This window comes from Durio zibethinus, chromosome 13, assembly GCF_047325235.1.
Source record: "Durio zibethinus cultivar Kanyao isolate XHJ-2024 chromosome 13, ASM4732523v1, whole genome shotgun sequence".
In the NCBI taxonomy this organism is placed as follows: domain Eukaryota; kingdom Viridiplantae; phylum Streptophyta; class Magnoliopsida; order Malvales; family Malvaceae; genus Durio; species Durio zibethinus.
This window is the reverse complement of record NC_143174.1, coordinates 11961683-11979477: the sequence shown is the minus strand read 5'-3', so window position 1 is coordinate 11979477 and position 17795 is coordinate 11961683. Positions and strand designations below refer to the sequence as shown.

The 17795-nt window shown below is 29.7% G+C and overlaps 1 protein-coding gene across 5 annotated transcripts; it reads right to left on the bottom strand.

Moving 5' to 3' along the window:
* Window positions 1-3222: 3222 nt before the first annotated feature.
* On the bottom strand, window positions 3223-11077 carry ACDO1 (Protein kinase superfamily protein). Of its 5 annotated transcripts, none has more exons than XM_022898675.2 (14): window positions 10650-11077; window positions 10276-10482; window positions 9940-10029; window positions 9696-9842; window positions 6701-6865; window positions 6350-6490; window positions 6078-6257; window positions 5462-5657; window positions 5225-5352; window positions 4630-4701; window positions 4043-4155; window positions 3797-3944; window positions 3642-3711; window positions 3223-3533 (listed from the first exon to the last, which is right to left on the bottom strand). In XM_022898675.2, exons 2-14 carry the CDS (start codon window positions 10381-10383, stop codon window positions 3469-3471), a joined length of 1623 nt encoding a protein of 540 aa, XP_022754410.1. In that variant the 5' UTR covers window positions 10384-10482; window positions 10650-11077; the 3' UTR covers window positions 3223-3468. The 5 variants fall into 5 exon arrangements, with proteins under 5 accessions (XP_022754410.1, XP_022754408.1, XP_022754411.1 ...); XM_022898673.2 differs by having other exon boundaries at window positions 10671-11077; XM_022898676.2 differs by having other exon boundaries at window positions 10687-11077.
* Between the last annotated feature and the right edge of the window lie 6718 nt (window positions 11078-17795).

Below are 17795 nucleotides of genomic sequence, written 5' to 3'. Positions count from 1 at the left end.
CTTCTTTCTTATGTAATTTTTTTTTTTGGAGAACTTTACAATCATTATTCTTAAAATCCTTGTACTTTTCCAATGCAGTTCCAATATTGAAAGAAGCATAATAAGTCTAAATATTCATGGATCCATGACCACTTCTAGCTAACGAAAATGATTCCAAGTCAGCTACTTGTTGATTTCGATCCCTTATAATGATGGTTGAATATTGGCACCAAATTGAGAATCGAAAACTACAAGGAAATAGCTTCAAAACTTGTTATGAAAAACACCTTCCTTTAGACTTATTTGTCCCCACCATTTCTTGGAATGCAACATGGATTGTTCAAAAAGTATACGAGATATAATGAAATGCTATTTTAATTCACTTTGCATTAATGAGATTCAAATGATTAAACACCTTTGAAAAGGCATGGGAATATCTAGTTTTAAATTAGTTTACTACAACAAAAAATGCTAAGAAACTTGTCTTCTTTTGAGAGTGAGAAGGAAAAGAATTTGACAAAGTTTCTGCACTTATTTTTAGCATAACAAACTCATACAAGATTGTGTTTTGAGAGTGACAAGGGTTGTGAGCCTTTATAGAGAAATAGTGATTCTTTACTTGTGTCATTTTGTTTAATAGATACCATTTAAAACCAAAACAAAATTATGAACATAATTATTCACCTTTTTACAGTGAAAGGTCATGTATGAAAGAGTATATCCTCTTTCATTATTTTCAAAATATTTCCAATAAGGCATTGGTTTGGCTTTGATGCAATGTGTGTGGTAGATGATGTCGATGGCTAAAGAACTCTCGAGAAAGCCAAACATGGGAGTTGCACCATAATTAGTAAGTTTGTTCGACATGAGCCAAAAAAAAAATTCTTGAAATTTGTGAATTCTAAATGTATATTCGTTATAGTGGAATTTGAGAATTGTGTTTGAAAGATAAATTTGAGACAATGTTCATTAAAGAAATCCTATAGGTTGCCTAGTGAATTTGTGTCAAGATAGAGATTTATTAAATATTGAGTCAAATTCTAATTGAAAATCAGTGTGGATTCTGGTAAAATTCTATTGGTTGGAGAATTACTTGGTGATTAAGTTTTATTTAGGGATAAATATACTTACTGAGTAAAAATTCTTAGCAAATAAGAATTCTTGATAATCAAGTAATGATGCTCCATAAATAGATGTTGCCATTTGTTTTCATGAATGATATGAATGATAAGTGAAGTTAGTGAAAGAAAATGGAAAGGTGAAAAAAAAGAAAGTTTTTGTTCCTATAATCTCTTCAATTTTTGTTTCTTGAGCTTGTTATGGGGTTTATTATATATCTGTCATAAACAGTGAAAAACACATGAAAATCTTTGTTTTAGGATTTGTTGTGTATCTATCTTAAAATATTGAGAATTACATGGGAACCTCGGGTGAGTAGTAAAATTCTATGTGATTTTAATAATTTTTCACATAATGAGTTTATTGGGCCATTATTTTTTTCGATTTTGGAGTTTTTCACATAAAATTCTTATATGTTATTATTGTTCATGTTTCTTGTTACTGTTTGATATATTCTGTGAAAATATATATGGATTGTGTGAAATTCAGCATTATTCAAATATACAGAAAAGATGATGGTTTCATATGTAAATTTCGCACCAAGTGATGAATCCTAGGCATTGTCAAATTCCAAACAAAACGAACAAAGAAAATTGTGTTTTGACATTCTAAAACCGGTTTTGCACTCCATTCTAAAGCAGATGCAATCTGTTAGACATGTTTTGCAACTAAAATCAGCAGTGATTGTCAGCTCATGGATTTCTAAAGAGTTCAGGAAGATATATCTACTAGACGACCTTTTTTTTTTTTTTTTTTTCAACTTTTTACGCTTTGATTGTACTAGCTGCATTAGCTTAAACACCTCTTGAGTAAAACCATTGCGAACCTTAACTTTTTAGTACCAGTAAAGAGAGTACCAGTAAGGCCCCCATTGGATTTCACTGTAGTGCTAGTACGTGTTATTCAATAAATGTTTAGTGCAACAACACCATTTTACATCATTTGGTTATCAACCGTTGACTGTTCAATTACATTGGACTAACAATTTTGGGCTGGAGAAAAAAGATCCAGTAAGCTATTGGATTGGACTTTTTGATCATAACACCTTCAATTTTCATTTTTTAGTTCCAAAACCATTTTTTTATTTTTATTTTGTATTTATATTTAAATTAGTTTATTTTTTATATTGATATTTCATATTCTTTAATTTGTGTAAATAATAACTAATTGAATATTATTTTGTATAAATATATTATTATCAATTTTAACAAAATTATTATTTGACAAAAATAATTTTAATAAATTTTAATTATTTATTAATTTCATAAATAACAAATAATTTTAAATTTTAAGTATGTACAAATTTTAATAAAATGCTCTTAACGATCATTTTCACTTTTCATTACAATAAATCTCATCATCGCTATTATATATATATATCAAAAACATAAATCTCAAAACCGATTTTTATATCACTATCATAATATTTAATTTTATCAATATAATAACGTATTTTATTATTATCACTTTTTTTAAAGATCATTTGGATGCTACTAAAAGGGGCATTTCAATGCGATATGACCTCTTAGGTCTAGTGACTGCTACTTTCCTACACTAGATCTCTTTTTCCAATTTTTCCATTGATTTTTTTAAAAACCTTTTTTGCCTTTAAAATTATATTAATTGATAAAATTATCAATCCTATTTTTTTTATTTTGAATTTTTATTTAAAAATATTAAAATAAATTTATCAATTTAATATAATAAATAAATATTATTATATAATAAACTAATAAATAAATAATTTACTATTATATAATCAATTAAAATATGTATTAATATTTTGATTGAGAATAAAAATTTCAACGATTTTAAATATTATAATAACATTAAAAAAGATTTAAAAATAATTTATCATCACTTTAAAATAAAAATCCTTAAATATAATTTTTCATTCTCCTATCGCAACAATTACTTAAACATACAAACACATTTTATTTATTTTAATCTTATCGTTATAATAATTAATTTCACTTTCACTGCAATTTTTAATCTCATTCAAATTAATCTCATAACCGTTCAATAAATCCTAAATGAGTAACTTGTGAAATCCAACCATGCATACACAAATTCTGGATAAAAGCCCAACTACCCTGTCCCTGTAATAGTACAAACAAGTGGATATTGATCGCATGAAATCCGAGGATCAACGACTTAAAACTTCCAATGTGTTGATATGATAGATCTATATTTAGCTACAAGAAGAATGGTTACATATCATAGGCAGCCAGCAATTATTTCTGATACAACATTCAGATTCGGTATTCACAGTTTCAATAAACCGAATCTTCGTGATTGATTACCAAATCAGATATGGTACTCATCTAAACAAAATCAAGTGTGTTGTTGTACAGGCGGCAAAATTTTGTATCACCTATCAGATAAGACTGAGTTGCTCCAGGAAAGCAAGAAATCCCGAACCAAATTTGGTAGATCTGCAAGTTTTAAGTGTAAATAATGTTGACAATCAGAAATACAGTTTTATTATCAAGTTACAACTGCTTATATTCTGACCTAATTTGTAAAGATCGAAGAAAATTTACCTTGTACAACTTCCACAGCCACTGACGGTATGTCTATCTCATCTTCAACCAGTCTATAGACATCTACCAGCTAACAGAGATACCATAGCATTTTAGCAGTCTCATACATAAGGTATTCTGACCATTAAGATACAAGTACTGAAATTAATACAAACCTCTTGAACATGGAGCTTAGAGTCTTCAGTAAGAGCAAGAAGAAGCTGTCTACGAATACCTTCATCAAAGAGGAAAAGACGAGCACCATCTTTAATGGTGTCTGTCAGGTCTAGTTTGCTTTTAATTTGCCAGCTTCTTGAACTTGATCTAAAAAAGAGTTAAAACTTCATGTAATTTCTGATTCTGAAAAGTTTTGCCAGAATCTAAAACAAAGATGAATAAGCGATTTATGATGAGATACATACACGTTCTTCACTTGCAACGCAGGGTTGCTACTCATTTTGGCCACATTTTCCTTCGCAAGAACAATAAGATTTTCAAGACGTTTCCACTGGAAAACACCATCTTTAAACAGAACCTGACAAAACAGGAACCTTTGTCTTTCATTACAACAACTTGTATAGCTCCAATTATTGATTTACTAAAAAGATACATAAACTCTACCAAAGCAGCATTAGATATAAAGATGGCAAACTATAACCAAAGTTATTGGATAATCTGCAACTGGAGGTAATGTGCAAAGAGGCAACACAAATAAAAATTCCTGATTTCCTTTCACAGCTAGAAATTGCATTACAACCAATTTAGATCCAAGTTATGTGTTAATAGCACAACAACAACATTTGAGATAACTCTGTTACACTGAATCTAATTGGTAATAAGATAATTCTGTTACACTGAATCTAATTGGTGATAAGTCTAAGTACCAAGTGCTCCTCCTTTAATTGAAATGGGAAAAAGCAGAGAAAGTGCTTCTTCACTTCACCAAGGAATACAAGGGTGATGAACAATCTAAATCAAAAGTAACAGATAAAGGTGGCTTTAAACTAACCTGTATGAGGCGTTCACGAAGAGCTGGATTAGGATCTGTTAACAGGCGCTTTGCCACATATGGGTAGGCAACCTGGTCAAATGTTTAGAATCAGCACAGTGACAGATTATATGCATCATGCTATATATCAAGACAACATAAAAGAACACAATGCTCCCATTTTATGCATAATAGGAACATAACAAGATCTTAATCACAACAATGTGTGCATATTCACACAAGATGTTGACATTCATAGATCTTGTGTATAAGAGGAGTAAACAAGTGCAGCTCCACACCTTGAGCTTAGAAAGGAAGTTGTGTTAAGGGCACTAAGTGGCCAGGCCTTTCCTATGGGCTTTGATACCGTCAAAGGAATCCCAATTTGCAATATTTCACTTCCACTTTTTTCCACACACATATTTTACAAGCTACGTATGTAGTAGCAACGTATAAATCATTAATGATTTATTTAGCTTGGCTACAAACTAGATGTTCCAAAGACAGTTGATGAACCCATCACTGAGAATGATAACCTCAAGGCCATGTCTACTAAATAAAAAAAGAAGTAAAAAGGGTGAGGTAGGGGCAAGTAAAAGAATCAATGGAACCTAACCTCAAGAAATTTGAAATCTGGCTTGAGTGTAAAACAGATGCCCTCTTGAGTCAATAAAGAACGGATAACAAGGGAAAACCTCTCTGGAATCCGGATGGGATAGTTGTAAACCAGCTTATTGAATTGCCCTGCAGTAAAAATAGCCGATATATGAGGTTTGCATTCTTCAAAAATCAAAAGAAAACTAAGGGTAAGCCAGTAGGATAATGTAATTTGAAGGAAATGCAAAATGATTACCAGTAACAATTCGGAAATTAAAATCAGAGAGCCCTTTTCCAGCAGAATTCTGCCAGATGGCTTCTAAAGCTGGAATAATAGGAGAGACATCAGTTCCGCTAGCCAAGAAACCAAGCCTTGTAAAATCATTTGCCATCTCAGCATAGTCCTCATTAACAGCATGGACAACAGCATCAATTAATATCTGCTTATTTTGCTGAAAAACAAAAGGCACATCAATATTTAGAGTAACTAGATCTGGTTAACATGTGCCAAACTTAGTGAAGAATAGTAGGAATAGTACCATTGTTATCAACTTCCTTATTTGACATACCAACTCTTAAGCATAGATAGTAGTGAAAACTGCCAGTTACTGTATACCAGAATATTAGACTGTTCTAACCTTGAAAGAAGGAAAGCAGCATGTCATATCAAATCATGGCACAAACTCGACAATCTGGTAGCATTATCTACTAGTAAACAAATGCATAGTAAGAAAAAGCATATATCTACTATCAATTATCATAAGAACTAAGATACAACTCAATGGGATTACATGCCAAAGCCATGAGAATTTAAATCCTTACTAACTCAAGTGTTATCTTGCATTTAAATATCTTCAACTGGTATATCTTACCTGACTAAGCACAGCCACATTCCCAAAGTCGACATAAGCAATACGTCCATCTCGCATGGCAAAAATATTTCCAGGGTGTGGATCTCCATGAAATAATCCGAATTCAAGCAACTGCCGAAGAGCAGCACTTACTCCAACTGTTAGAAATCCATTTACATCAATTCCAGCATTCTTAATAGCCTGAATGCATTGAGACAAAATGTTATACAAAGTGATACACCACAAACTGCTTTCAAATGACAGCATACTGTGTCCTATCTTGATATACAAACCTGTGGGTCAGTGCACCGAATACCATCTATCCATTCCATTACCAAAACACGTGAACCAGAAAGATTTTTGTAAACCCGAGGAATTTTGACAGTATGATCATCTTTGAAGTTCTCAAGAAAGTCTTCAATATTCCTGGCTTCCTAAATAATTAAGAAAGAGAAAAAAAATGAAAGACAAGAATACTAAGATCAAATACAAATAACACCCCTAATTTAGCAGTTTTTTTTTTTTTTTCTGCTAAGATGAATTTGTAAAAGTAAGGACATTAATGTCAATTGGCAATCAAGCCAAAATCCATTCTTATCTACATAAAAGAGCATAGGTAAAGGACAGGGCAGCTTTGAACGTACCAATGTATAATCAAGCTCCTCCAAAAGCTTTTCACCAAATTCATCAACTATTAGTTCAGCATTGCAGCCCAATTTTTGTATACTAATTCCATTTAAAAAGGAGGCAAGTGTTCGGAATAGAAAAAGATCACGATAGATTATAGGTTCTATCTCAGGCCTCTGGACCTGTAAGTACATGAAATTACAATAATTCTATTCAGAAATCTTGCCCTCGTTTTTGTTTGTAATATAACCATTTTAGAATTGGACTTTAAAAAAGACTCTTGCAATACAAATATAGCTGTGCATAGCAGAGCATAACCAATGCATTTTCTCAGGAAAAATACAATACCACTTCATTGACAGATTTTAATAGGTAAACTAAATGGGAGATTAAAAACATATACCTTGATCAAAAGGAGATATATATAATAAAAAACTATTCGAGTAGGGAGACGTAAAATTATTAGAAAAAACAAAAGAGCCTCACATGCGAAAACCTCAAACAGTAATTAGGATTTTTCAGACTTAGGTTGATGGCATAATTAAAGGCATGCAGAGAAACTTGGAGTAGGAAGATTTCCCATAAAGGACAGATATCATGTGGCAAAATTAAAGCTATAACACTATGCACAGTTGTAGAATTAAACTGTTATAGTGCACAAGCACAGATAATTTGATCATCAAGAAAAAGAGCAGAGAGAGCAGTTTTGATACCCTAATTAGTCTGGGCCCAAGCCCATTGGGCCTGATCCAACAAGGTCTAGGCCTAGGCCCATTGGGCCTGGTTCAATGGGGTTCAAGTGGTTAGGCCCAATTGTTTGTTATTTTATTTTATTTATTTTGATTCTTATTCTTATTTTTATTTTGATTTTTTTTATTATTTATTTGATTTAAGACAATAGGATATTAGCCTAAAAAAAAAAACGGGGAAAATGCAAATTCCGCTGTGCATAGGCACTGGCAAAATTGCAATTGGTTTCAATCTCTCCAGGATAATTCTAAGGTTTTCTAATAATGTGGAAATCCAATTGAAGGGGGACTCCTAATTAATCAGAAACTCTTCTGATCTGGTCCTATAAATACCCATGGATTAAGGAAAGTAGAGATCACATACATAGAAAAAACACATAGAAATAGAAATAAAAAAACCACAAGCAAAAAGCAATCAGAAAGTTTTCGAAGATTTTTGGGTTTAGGGGAAAAAAAGGATTTTTCTGGAAAAATCTAAAAAATTCCCAAATTTCAGCGAAAATTTTCAATTTTCGGTGAATTTTCCGGCGCTGGTTGAATTTTCTAGCGAGGTTTCCAAAATTCGGTGAAGATTCCGACAAAGTTTGAATTTTTCAGCAATTGTCTAACAAACCAACCCAGATTCCGACGATATTTTCCAAAATCCGATTGATATTCAACCGGAGATTCAACCGGGTTAGAGAGAAGGGAAAGGAAAGCAAGGGGAAGAGAGAGAGGGGGAAGGTGAAATTTGAGGAAAAAGGTTAGGAGCTGCCTTTTATACAAAGCTCAAAATAACATCGTTTTCACCTTAAGAAGACCCTAGGATCCGCGTGTTTTTATTCGGGTAATCCGACCCGAGTGCAACCCGCTTTGCCAACCCGTGCCCCAACCTAGCCAAGCCGAGCTCCTGAGCTAAGTCGCCAAGCAGTTTTTTGTGTCTGAAGCTGAGCCAAGCCGTGCTAAGCCGTTTCGTTTTTTTTTTTGATATTTTGTTGTTTTTTTTTTTTTATTTATGTGTTTGTGTTTTAGTCTTTTTGCAAAAAATAAAAAAAATAATAAAATATTCTTTGAGAATAGATATTAATTATCCAATGATACAATTTATAAAAATTTCAAATGGTAAATTTCTATAAAATTCTTAGGTGAGAAATTTTGTCTAAATTTATCCCAAATAGTGAAATAATTTGGATAAAGTTTCAATAACAATAATTAATATTTATTTTCAAACAAAAGAAATATAAAATATAAAAATTTTGGAATTAAATACAAATTACTCAAGGATAAGATTCTTAGAAATTTCAAATGGTAAATTCCTAAAAAATCTCTAGGTGAAAAATTCTTTCTAAATTTGTCCCAAATGGTGGAATAATTTAGATGAAATTTCAATAAAAATAATTGTATTCTTTTCCAAATAAAAGTTTGGTTGAAAATATGTGATAATTATCCAAGGATGAAATTCTTAAAAATTTGACATGATAAATTATTAAGAAATCTCTAGGTGAGAAATTTTTTTTAAAATTTTTCCCAAATAGTGGAATAATTTAGATGAAATTTCAATAAAAATAATTATCATATTATTTTCTTTCCAAAAAAAATAATAAAAAGAATTTTTAAATAGGCCCAAATGGAGAAAAATTTAGAAATTCAAAATAAGAAAATATTTCTAATTTGACCCAAATGGTGAAATAATTAGATATATTTTCAACAAAAAAAATAAAAAAGATAATTTTTCCAACGACTGAGCCTCTACAAGAAATCAAATGGGATTCTTAAATACTCTTGAAGTGAGAAAATATTTTTGAGAATTCTACCAAATTGATGGAAAAATCTTATGAATTATTTCCAATATTCAACATAAAAATTTGTAACCATTAAAAGCAAGACCCTAGGATGAATTTAAAATAATATGATATCATCCTTTAGATGGGCATGTGGGGGTGCTATAACCTTCCCCATATGTAATAGAACTCCCAAACCCTGTTCTGGTTTGTAGACTCGAGCCTATTCTTTTAGGGACCCTTAGTCAAGCTTAGGAGCTCCTCAAAAGGATAGATTCATTAGGTGGCCAATCACACCTAGTTAAAAAAGATTGGTGGCGACTCCATTCATTTGTTAAGTCTAGCTATAGATTTTCAGATGTATATGTTATGACATGCAGTTTACACCTAACAAACTCCAATGACAAACGGCATCACCAAGCAAATAGCAACTTACACATGAGCAATAGTTGTTAAGCTATGGATAACAATAGACAAAGACTAGTGGTTAATCATTCTAATACCTTAACCGCGACATCCTCTCCTGAAGCACGAAGGGTTGCACGGTAAACTTGACCCAAGCTTGCAGCTGCAATTGTCTGCGATGAAATTTTGCTAAATACAGCTTCAAGGGGTTGGCCCAATTCTTCCTCAATGATGTTAAAAGAAACCTGTCAACGTGATTCTTGTCAAGTAAAAGGACATGACCCAGCACAAGATAACAATTTGGCTGCTTACCAAAACGGGGATTGCAGAGTGCATTCTTACCTGATTGGGGAAAGGAGGAACATCATCTTGAAGAATGCAAAGTTCATTCATATAATCCTCTCTGATTATATCAGGCCTGTTTGCAAGAACCTATCAAAACAAAATAAAATAACCATCACCAGGGCAACCTAAGACCAAAGACATGAGCTTATTGAATATCATTGAACAAATTTTGGTAGGAAATTGGGATAATTCATCTTTAAAATTGTTCATTAGGTTCAGTAGAACACAAGATCTGGCTATAGATCAAAGAATCTCTCCAACTAGGAGTCCAAGCAAAGAAAAAATTAGAAGAATAATTTAAAAAAAGCAGTTTGAAGAGTGAAACAGGAGAACCTGGCCAGCTTTGATAAAAGATGGTCCGAGATCACATAGGAGATTCCTAAGTTGGCGAGCTCGGAATGGAACGACCTCTTTATCCCTCCCAACCAAACAATCGTACATCAAAGAAGACCAATACAACCCCAAATTCCACACTATCTCCACACCACGTAAAATAAGTGATGCAACTGCCCCTCGAGATTCCAGTACCTTATTCCTCACCTACATACCAAGACCAGAAAACACGTCAATCAAACGCAACGATTTCAACAAGCAACTTCAAAACTGCCTTCTCGTTTTAGATCGAATTAAACGCAAACATTAAGAAAAATTTCCTAGAAAATTAAAATCAAAGAAGTAGCAAATTGAATAAAATATGATCTGATTACTGGTATATAATTTTATCGTACTATCTCAGGAGAGTACTTGCGAAAGGGGATGCAAACGCCACGCTCGATATCAAGTTGTTCCATGGCACTGCTAGACTTCCCCAACGGTATCGCCTTATTCTGGGCGTCGGTCGAAGACACTAGGCTCCTCTTAGCTGTTCCGTTATCCACAACAACTTCAGTAGTCGAGGCGGCAAAATTAGAGACTCTGACTGCTGAAAGTTTCCTGTTTCGTTGTGGCAGTGGAACTCCATGGATAGAGACTGGTGAAGGTGGAAATTGAGGTTTGTTTATGCAATTTGGGTGAACTAAGTTCATTTTGAAACCCTCGAGGGTTCCTAATTTGGTGTTAGAGGGAAGGGGGTGAGAAAGGGGGAAGAGTCTTCAAAAATCAGTTAAATGAACGACCACACAACATTTTTCTAGATAACTTTTTGAACTCATTGATAAAGTTTTTTATTTAGTATTATTATTATTATTATTTTTTAAGTCGAGAGAGAATGGAAAGAAGATTTCCTGTTTGGTTTGCGTCCACGCTTTTCCTTGGCGGATAATGGCAGTCAGCTACATTTGCTGCATTTTTGGCGTTTGACGAAGTAAGCGATGGGTGTAACAATTTTTTTATTGCCATTATTATTAATTTTTAGATCTACTATATATTTTTGGCCAAAAAAAATCTAGTTTGTATTTTGATTTTGAATAAAAAATTATAAATAAAAAACAGAAACAAGAAAAGAAAATTGTGTTGCTTGAGTTACTACTTTTTTTTTTTTCTTACATGTGCGTATGAAAAGATGGTTTCTTTTATTGAATTCCATAGTTTGTGTCACGCACGTGTGGATCCAAGTATTAGAATAAATTTTTATAAATATCTTCGAAGATGAAAAACAAGAAAAGTAAAAAAAATTATCCGATAAATCTTTAATGGACATCGTAAACCTAGAAACGATAGCATTACCGATACTTTACACAACATGCCGACGAATTTGTAAGTTAAAAACAAAAATCAAAACTTTTAAAAAGTACCGACTATTTTTAATCCGTCAACAATTTTCAATTAAATAAAATGGTACGTTTTAAATTAAATAAAATATTGTGTCTTACAAATAAATAAAATATTGTCTTAGTTATTATATGTAATAAGTAGACACTTTAAAAAAAAGTCTTGGATTCACCACTGATGTCACGAGTCTAAATCTAAAACTTAAAATCTACCTGTACTTATTGTTTTTTTCATTTTCATAATTTGTATTTATTTTATTTTTTTCTCTTATATTTTAAGATAATTATAAATTCTTGTTATATTTTAATATTTATTTAAATAATCAAAACATTTTCTATTTCACCCATCTAATGGTGTGAATAAAACTAATTTTAAAAATGTAAAAACATTTTTAGATTTGAATCTTGTCTTCTTGATTCCAACGGAATAACCCGCCTCATATTCTTAATAAACCATTTGAATAAAGTGTATTTATAGTTCTAAACCTTTTGTTTGGATTTAATTTTAATTTTTTAACTTTAAATTATTTCATGATAGTCTCAAATCTTTTAAAATTTAGTTAATATGATCTTCTAAACAAATTTTACTTAAAAATAAAAGAGAATTACACTTTAAAGTACTAGATCTAAAATTATTACTTTTTGTTATCATATTAAAATATATTTATTAAAAGATAAATAAAAGTTTTTAAGAATGAAACAAAATTATCATTTTTGCTCGTAATTTAAAAAATTCAACTTAAAACTTGGGGCCAAATGGTAATTTAATTTTCTTTATAACAATTGTTAAAATCTTGATTTTATTTTTTCTTTATTAAATTTTATTTTCCTAATATTTATAAATTTTAATAAAATATATAAAATTAAATAAAATTAGAAATTATTTCTACAAAAGAAAATGGAAATGAAACATATTATAACATTAAAGTTCGAGAACTAAATCATTAGACATAAACTAAGAATTGTCACCAATTTTTTTAATTAAGTGTAACTGACTATTTGAATAAATTTATTATTTTAAAAATTTTCTAAACTTTACTAAGAGTCTATAAAATAATAGATTCTGGTATGCGCTATAGAATTAAGTTTGATTACTTATGGGTAAGGTTATAGGACCTCACAACACCCGTCCTAAATTAGTACTAATTAATTCTAAATTATTCTTAACTTCTCTTAACCAAATGGTCTTTTTATTCTTAATTTTATTAGTCTTTTTTTCTTAAATTTATTATTTGAAATAATAAAAAAGATTTTAGATTTTCCCCACAACTCAGACAAAATTCCTAAAATTTTTTTTCATTTCAAGAATATCTAAAAGAATTTATTCGTTCTTTTGAAAATACTTTATCATTGGATTTATTAAATGTTTTTATAAAAATAGCTGAATTTTTATTTTTATTTGTACTAATTGTTTATCTTTAACTTTACTATCGTTTCAAAAATAATGTCAATTATCAATATTGAAATTTTTAATCTAAATATTTAACCATTCTGACAAAAAATTAGAAAAAGAATATTTCACCTAAAATTTTCTAAAAATCACATATTCGAGCGTTGTTAGAATTTATCATTAGAATAATTACCATTTATTTCCAAACCCTTTTTATTCTATTTACAATTTTAATTTGAAAATATTGTTAACTATTGTTTATTAAAAATTTTAACCTAAAGCAAAATTTAAAAAAAAATCTCACCTAAAATTTTTTAAAAATACCCATTCGTTTCATTATTGGAATAATTACCATTCATTCCTAAACCCCTTTTTATTTATTTTTTTCATTTGAAAATAAGTGTTAACTATTATTCATTGAAATTTTTAATCTAAATATAAACACCATTCTTGCAAATTTAGAAAAAGAATTTTTCATCTAAAATTTTCTAAAACCACCCATTCATGCATTTTTGAAAATTTATCATTGGAATAATTACCATTTTATTTTCAAACTCTTTTTTATAAAGCTTGCATTTTTATTTACAAGGATAAAATTTAATAAATATACACACATATATATAGAGGAAAAAGAAACAAAAACCTATAAATAAGACAAAAATGAAATTATTAATAAATAAAATAATTATAAAGCTAAATAAACAAAAAAAAACTAGAAAAAAGAAAAGAGAAAGTAAGACATACGGATCGAATATTAAAGTAATGTGCGGATCCCAGCAAGTTTAGCATAGGTCAGGCCTCATAAAATGACATTGTCTCAAAGTTTGTATAAAAGCCCATTTTTTAATTTTTTCTCACTCTTTTGCTCCAGCTTTCTCTCTAGACCCAAATCCTCTCTCATTCTTTTAGAAATTTAGCTTTTGGTGCTAGAAACTTCAAATGGTCACTGGGAAATTCAAGAACACGTACAAAACTTCAAGGTTACAAAAAAAAAAAATCAACCTTATCCTAGAAATTTCTAAGAGAAAAAAAAGACAAAAAAAAAAAAATCCTAAACTCATATTTCGATTTCCTTTTTCTTTTATTTGAATTCGAATCCCTTAAATCCGTCTAACCAAATCTAAATTGAATCCCAAATCTAAAAACCAAAACTTTCAAAAAACTTCACTGACCAAAAACCCTTTATTATTTTCGTATTATCTCTTTGATTATTTTTTTATTACAGATCTTAAAGAAGGGATTAATACTAACCTAAATAGAAGTCCATATTTAAAAAGGATTACTCTCTTTTTCTTTAACTAGGATTTAATCTTAACATCCAAATCAAACACAGCTTTAGGATTTTCCTAAAACCCAAAGCTAATACGAAGTTTAATACTCAATGAACCACAGGATCCTAATTGATAGTTTTAATTCTTTTTCAATTCGACTTCCCCTATTGCAATTTTTGAACTCTTTTTTTTAATAAACAAAACATTTAAAAAGAAAATAACAAAAAATATAAAATAAAATAAAATAATGGGCTTTTAATATGAGGTTAATCCCAAACTAAACCTAGCAACATAATTAAGTTCACAATTAAATAGAGCAAAGTTAACAAGCAAATTAGCCCCAATTTAGCTAACTTTAAACTTGTTTAAAAACTCAAAATTGTTAATAGGCCAAAAATAAGCTTTTTGGGGCTTAAAAACAAATTGAATAAAATTTTAAACTAAATGAGGTATCTATAGTTGCCTCTACTTTTGCATTTTTTGTGAAACAAAATATGTGTAAAGATATAAACCGCCATTACGTTTCGATCTTAGTCTACCCAAAGAAATTGAATTTTTTTGCTTTTTTCTTTTTAAAGGCTTTCCTAAACAGAAGTTCAACAACCTTAAAAATTTTAAAAAGCTTCTCTAAACAGAGGTTCGCTAAACAAAGACTTAATAATTTTTGAAATTTTAAAATGGATATTCTAAATAGAAGCTTAACAACTTTTGAAAATTTAAAAGACACCTTAACCGAGGTTTATCATTTTTTCTTGAAATTGCTTCATTCACCTGAAGGTTAAAATCTTATTTTCGACACTTTTCTTCAACCGAAGATCAAACTCTATTCTTTGAAATGCTTTCCTTTATCAAGAAATGAAAATGTATCCTTGCAAAATTCTTTTCAATCGAGGATCAAAATCTCATCTTTGAAATATTATCTTCAATTGAGGATTTGGCAAGTTTAAAATTTCTTTCCATGCAATACTTTTAACCTTTTGCTAATCTCAATTTCAACATCCAAAGTCAAAATTTCTTGTTTACGCAAATGACTACCACGATTGTAGTGTCGTGAATACAATGCCATGAATGCATGTAATGCAAAAGTAAATAAATCAATGTCTTACACTTCTAATTGTAGCAAAAAGGCTCTAAGAACTTTTCATCATTCTTCTTTCGTCATTTTCCAATTCTTTTCTTTTCATCTTCTAAGCAATTATAACTACCCAATGACCTTTGGTTAACTTCATCATTCAATCTTGTCATTTAATCTTTACATTCATATTCCTATCTTTCTAGAAGCCAACAGTCTTAAGCATCAATGTCCTACCAAAAATTTTTTTTTGTTCTCATTTTGTTTTCATTTTTGTTATATCTCTCTCATCTTTCCAAAGTAATGCAAGGAATTTTTATGCTATTATTCATTTACTCATCACCAATTCAATTTTATTACAAGTGCAATCACCCATTTCTTCTATTCATTATAGGATAAACAAAAAAATTTTAAGGGAATGAAATAAACAAAGGCAATATTTCTTATTAAAAGAAAAGTGAACAAATCTATAATAACTATTGAGGCAAACAAATAAAAAAGGTAAGTGTTTGAATAGGGACGCAACTCCCCAAATAAATTAATAATCATGAATAATTAATCAAGGATTCTTTCTAGAAAAAACCCCATTCAACTAATATTTTATCTTTCCGAGCTAATCAAACCACACTGCCCATGTATTGTGAGATTTTCAAATTGTGCTATCTTTTCCTTTACATCTAAGCCACATTTTCAAGTTTTTAGCTTAGATATACCCCATTTGACTCAAACCACTTTTTGTGGGTTTTTTATTTGAGTCTTTTTTTATTTCTTTTTTCTTTCAAGCAAAATATTTTTCATAGCATAAGAGTTTATCAGGTTAGGCAAATCATTTCCATTTGTTTCTGTCAAGATTAATACTCTACCTGAAAAAGCTTTCATAACATATGAACCTTTCTGATTGATTGCTATCACAAGTGCACGGATCAAAACAAGTAATATAGGATGAGTGGTGTATCATTCCTACGAGGGTTGTCAAGAGAGTTAATACTAAGCACCAAAATTAAAACACCTTAATTATATTTAGATAAATCAAAACTAATATGCAAGAACTAACAACCTAAATTCAAAATTTAATTAAATAACTTATGCAAGAACTAACAACCTAAATGCAAGAACTTATGCAAAAATCTAATTAAATAAGCTAACAACCTAAATTCAAAATTTAAATATGCAAATATAAAGAATTAAACTTACACGATAACTTAAGTATATCAAAACTATAAATAAAGTTAAAACTTAAACATGCCAAGAGAGTTTAGGTAAAATTTAATTTAAATTGCAACCTAAAAACAAGAATTAACTCTATATGCTTTAAACTAAATAATAAATCTAATGTTGTAACTTAAGAAATCAAATTAACAAGTAAAAATATTGAGTTAACTAAAACTAAAATTGACATTGAAATTAAACTTAACAGACTTAACTTATGAAACCTCAAGAATAGCTAATTAAACCAAATCTAACATGTTTGAATCATAAACAATGTAAATAAATTTAAATTACAACTAACATAACTGAACTTAAGCAAATTAAACTTTAAATCAACCATAAATATTAACCCTAATCTAATAACTTATGCAACTAAATTTAACTTGAGAAACTTAAATCAAACTAGAAAGGAACTAAATTAACCTTAAATTGCATGAACTGAACTTGAATTAAATGAAAACAACAAATTAGAATAAATAACAAGTATAGAAAATTAAGAAGCTTGAGCTTAAATTAAATCAAAACAGAATTTAAAGTGCTTGAAAACTTAAATTGGAAGTGTAGAAATTTAAATTAACTTGAAAACTTAAGAAAACAAAGTAAGAAAGCTTAAAAGAACAATGGCTAGTTTGTCACCTCAAGCCTTAAACTAAAAAGAACTTAGAAGAACAAGAAAACAAAAAAAAAAACCCTATAATGCTATAAGATAGGCTATCACCCCAACCATGCTTTTCTTTCAACCTAAACCTAGCTATTTATAAGAAAAGACTATAAAAAAAAAAAACCTAGATAGTAGTTCGACAAACTTGATTTTGGTCTCTTGAAAAGGTATAATTTGACCTTGCTTGGTATTTGAGTAAGAGAATCTTCTTTAAGTGAATCTTTAATAAATAAGGCTAACTTTCTTTTATTGAATGCATGTATACCTAATTTTGGCTAGATTAAGTGCTAACTTGGATAAATTTTATAGACTTGTCTTTTCTTTATCTCCTTTAAATAAATCTTGATAATTTAACTCTTACAAGATAAGAGTGTTGTACGATCAGCCTTCTTTTGTTGAGAAAAGTTTTGTTCTTTTTTAAACTTTTTTTATTGGGATTGTAAGTGCATAGGCTATTCAAGTAATAAAATGATAAGTAAAGTATCATCCTACGAAGACTGATATTTTAAGAAGTCTAGTCTAAGTATCGATTATCAATATA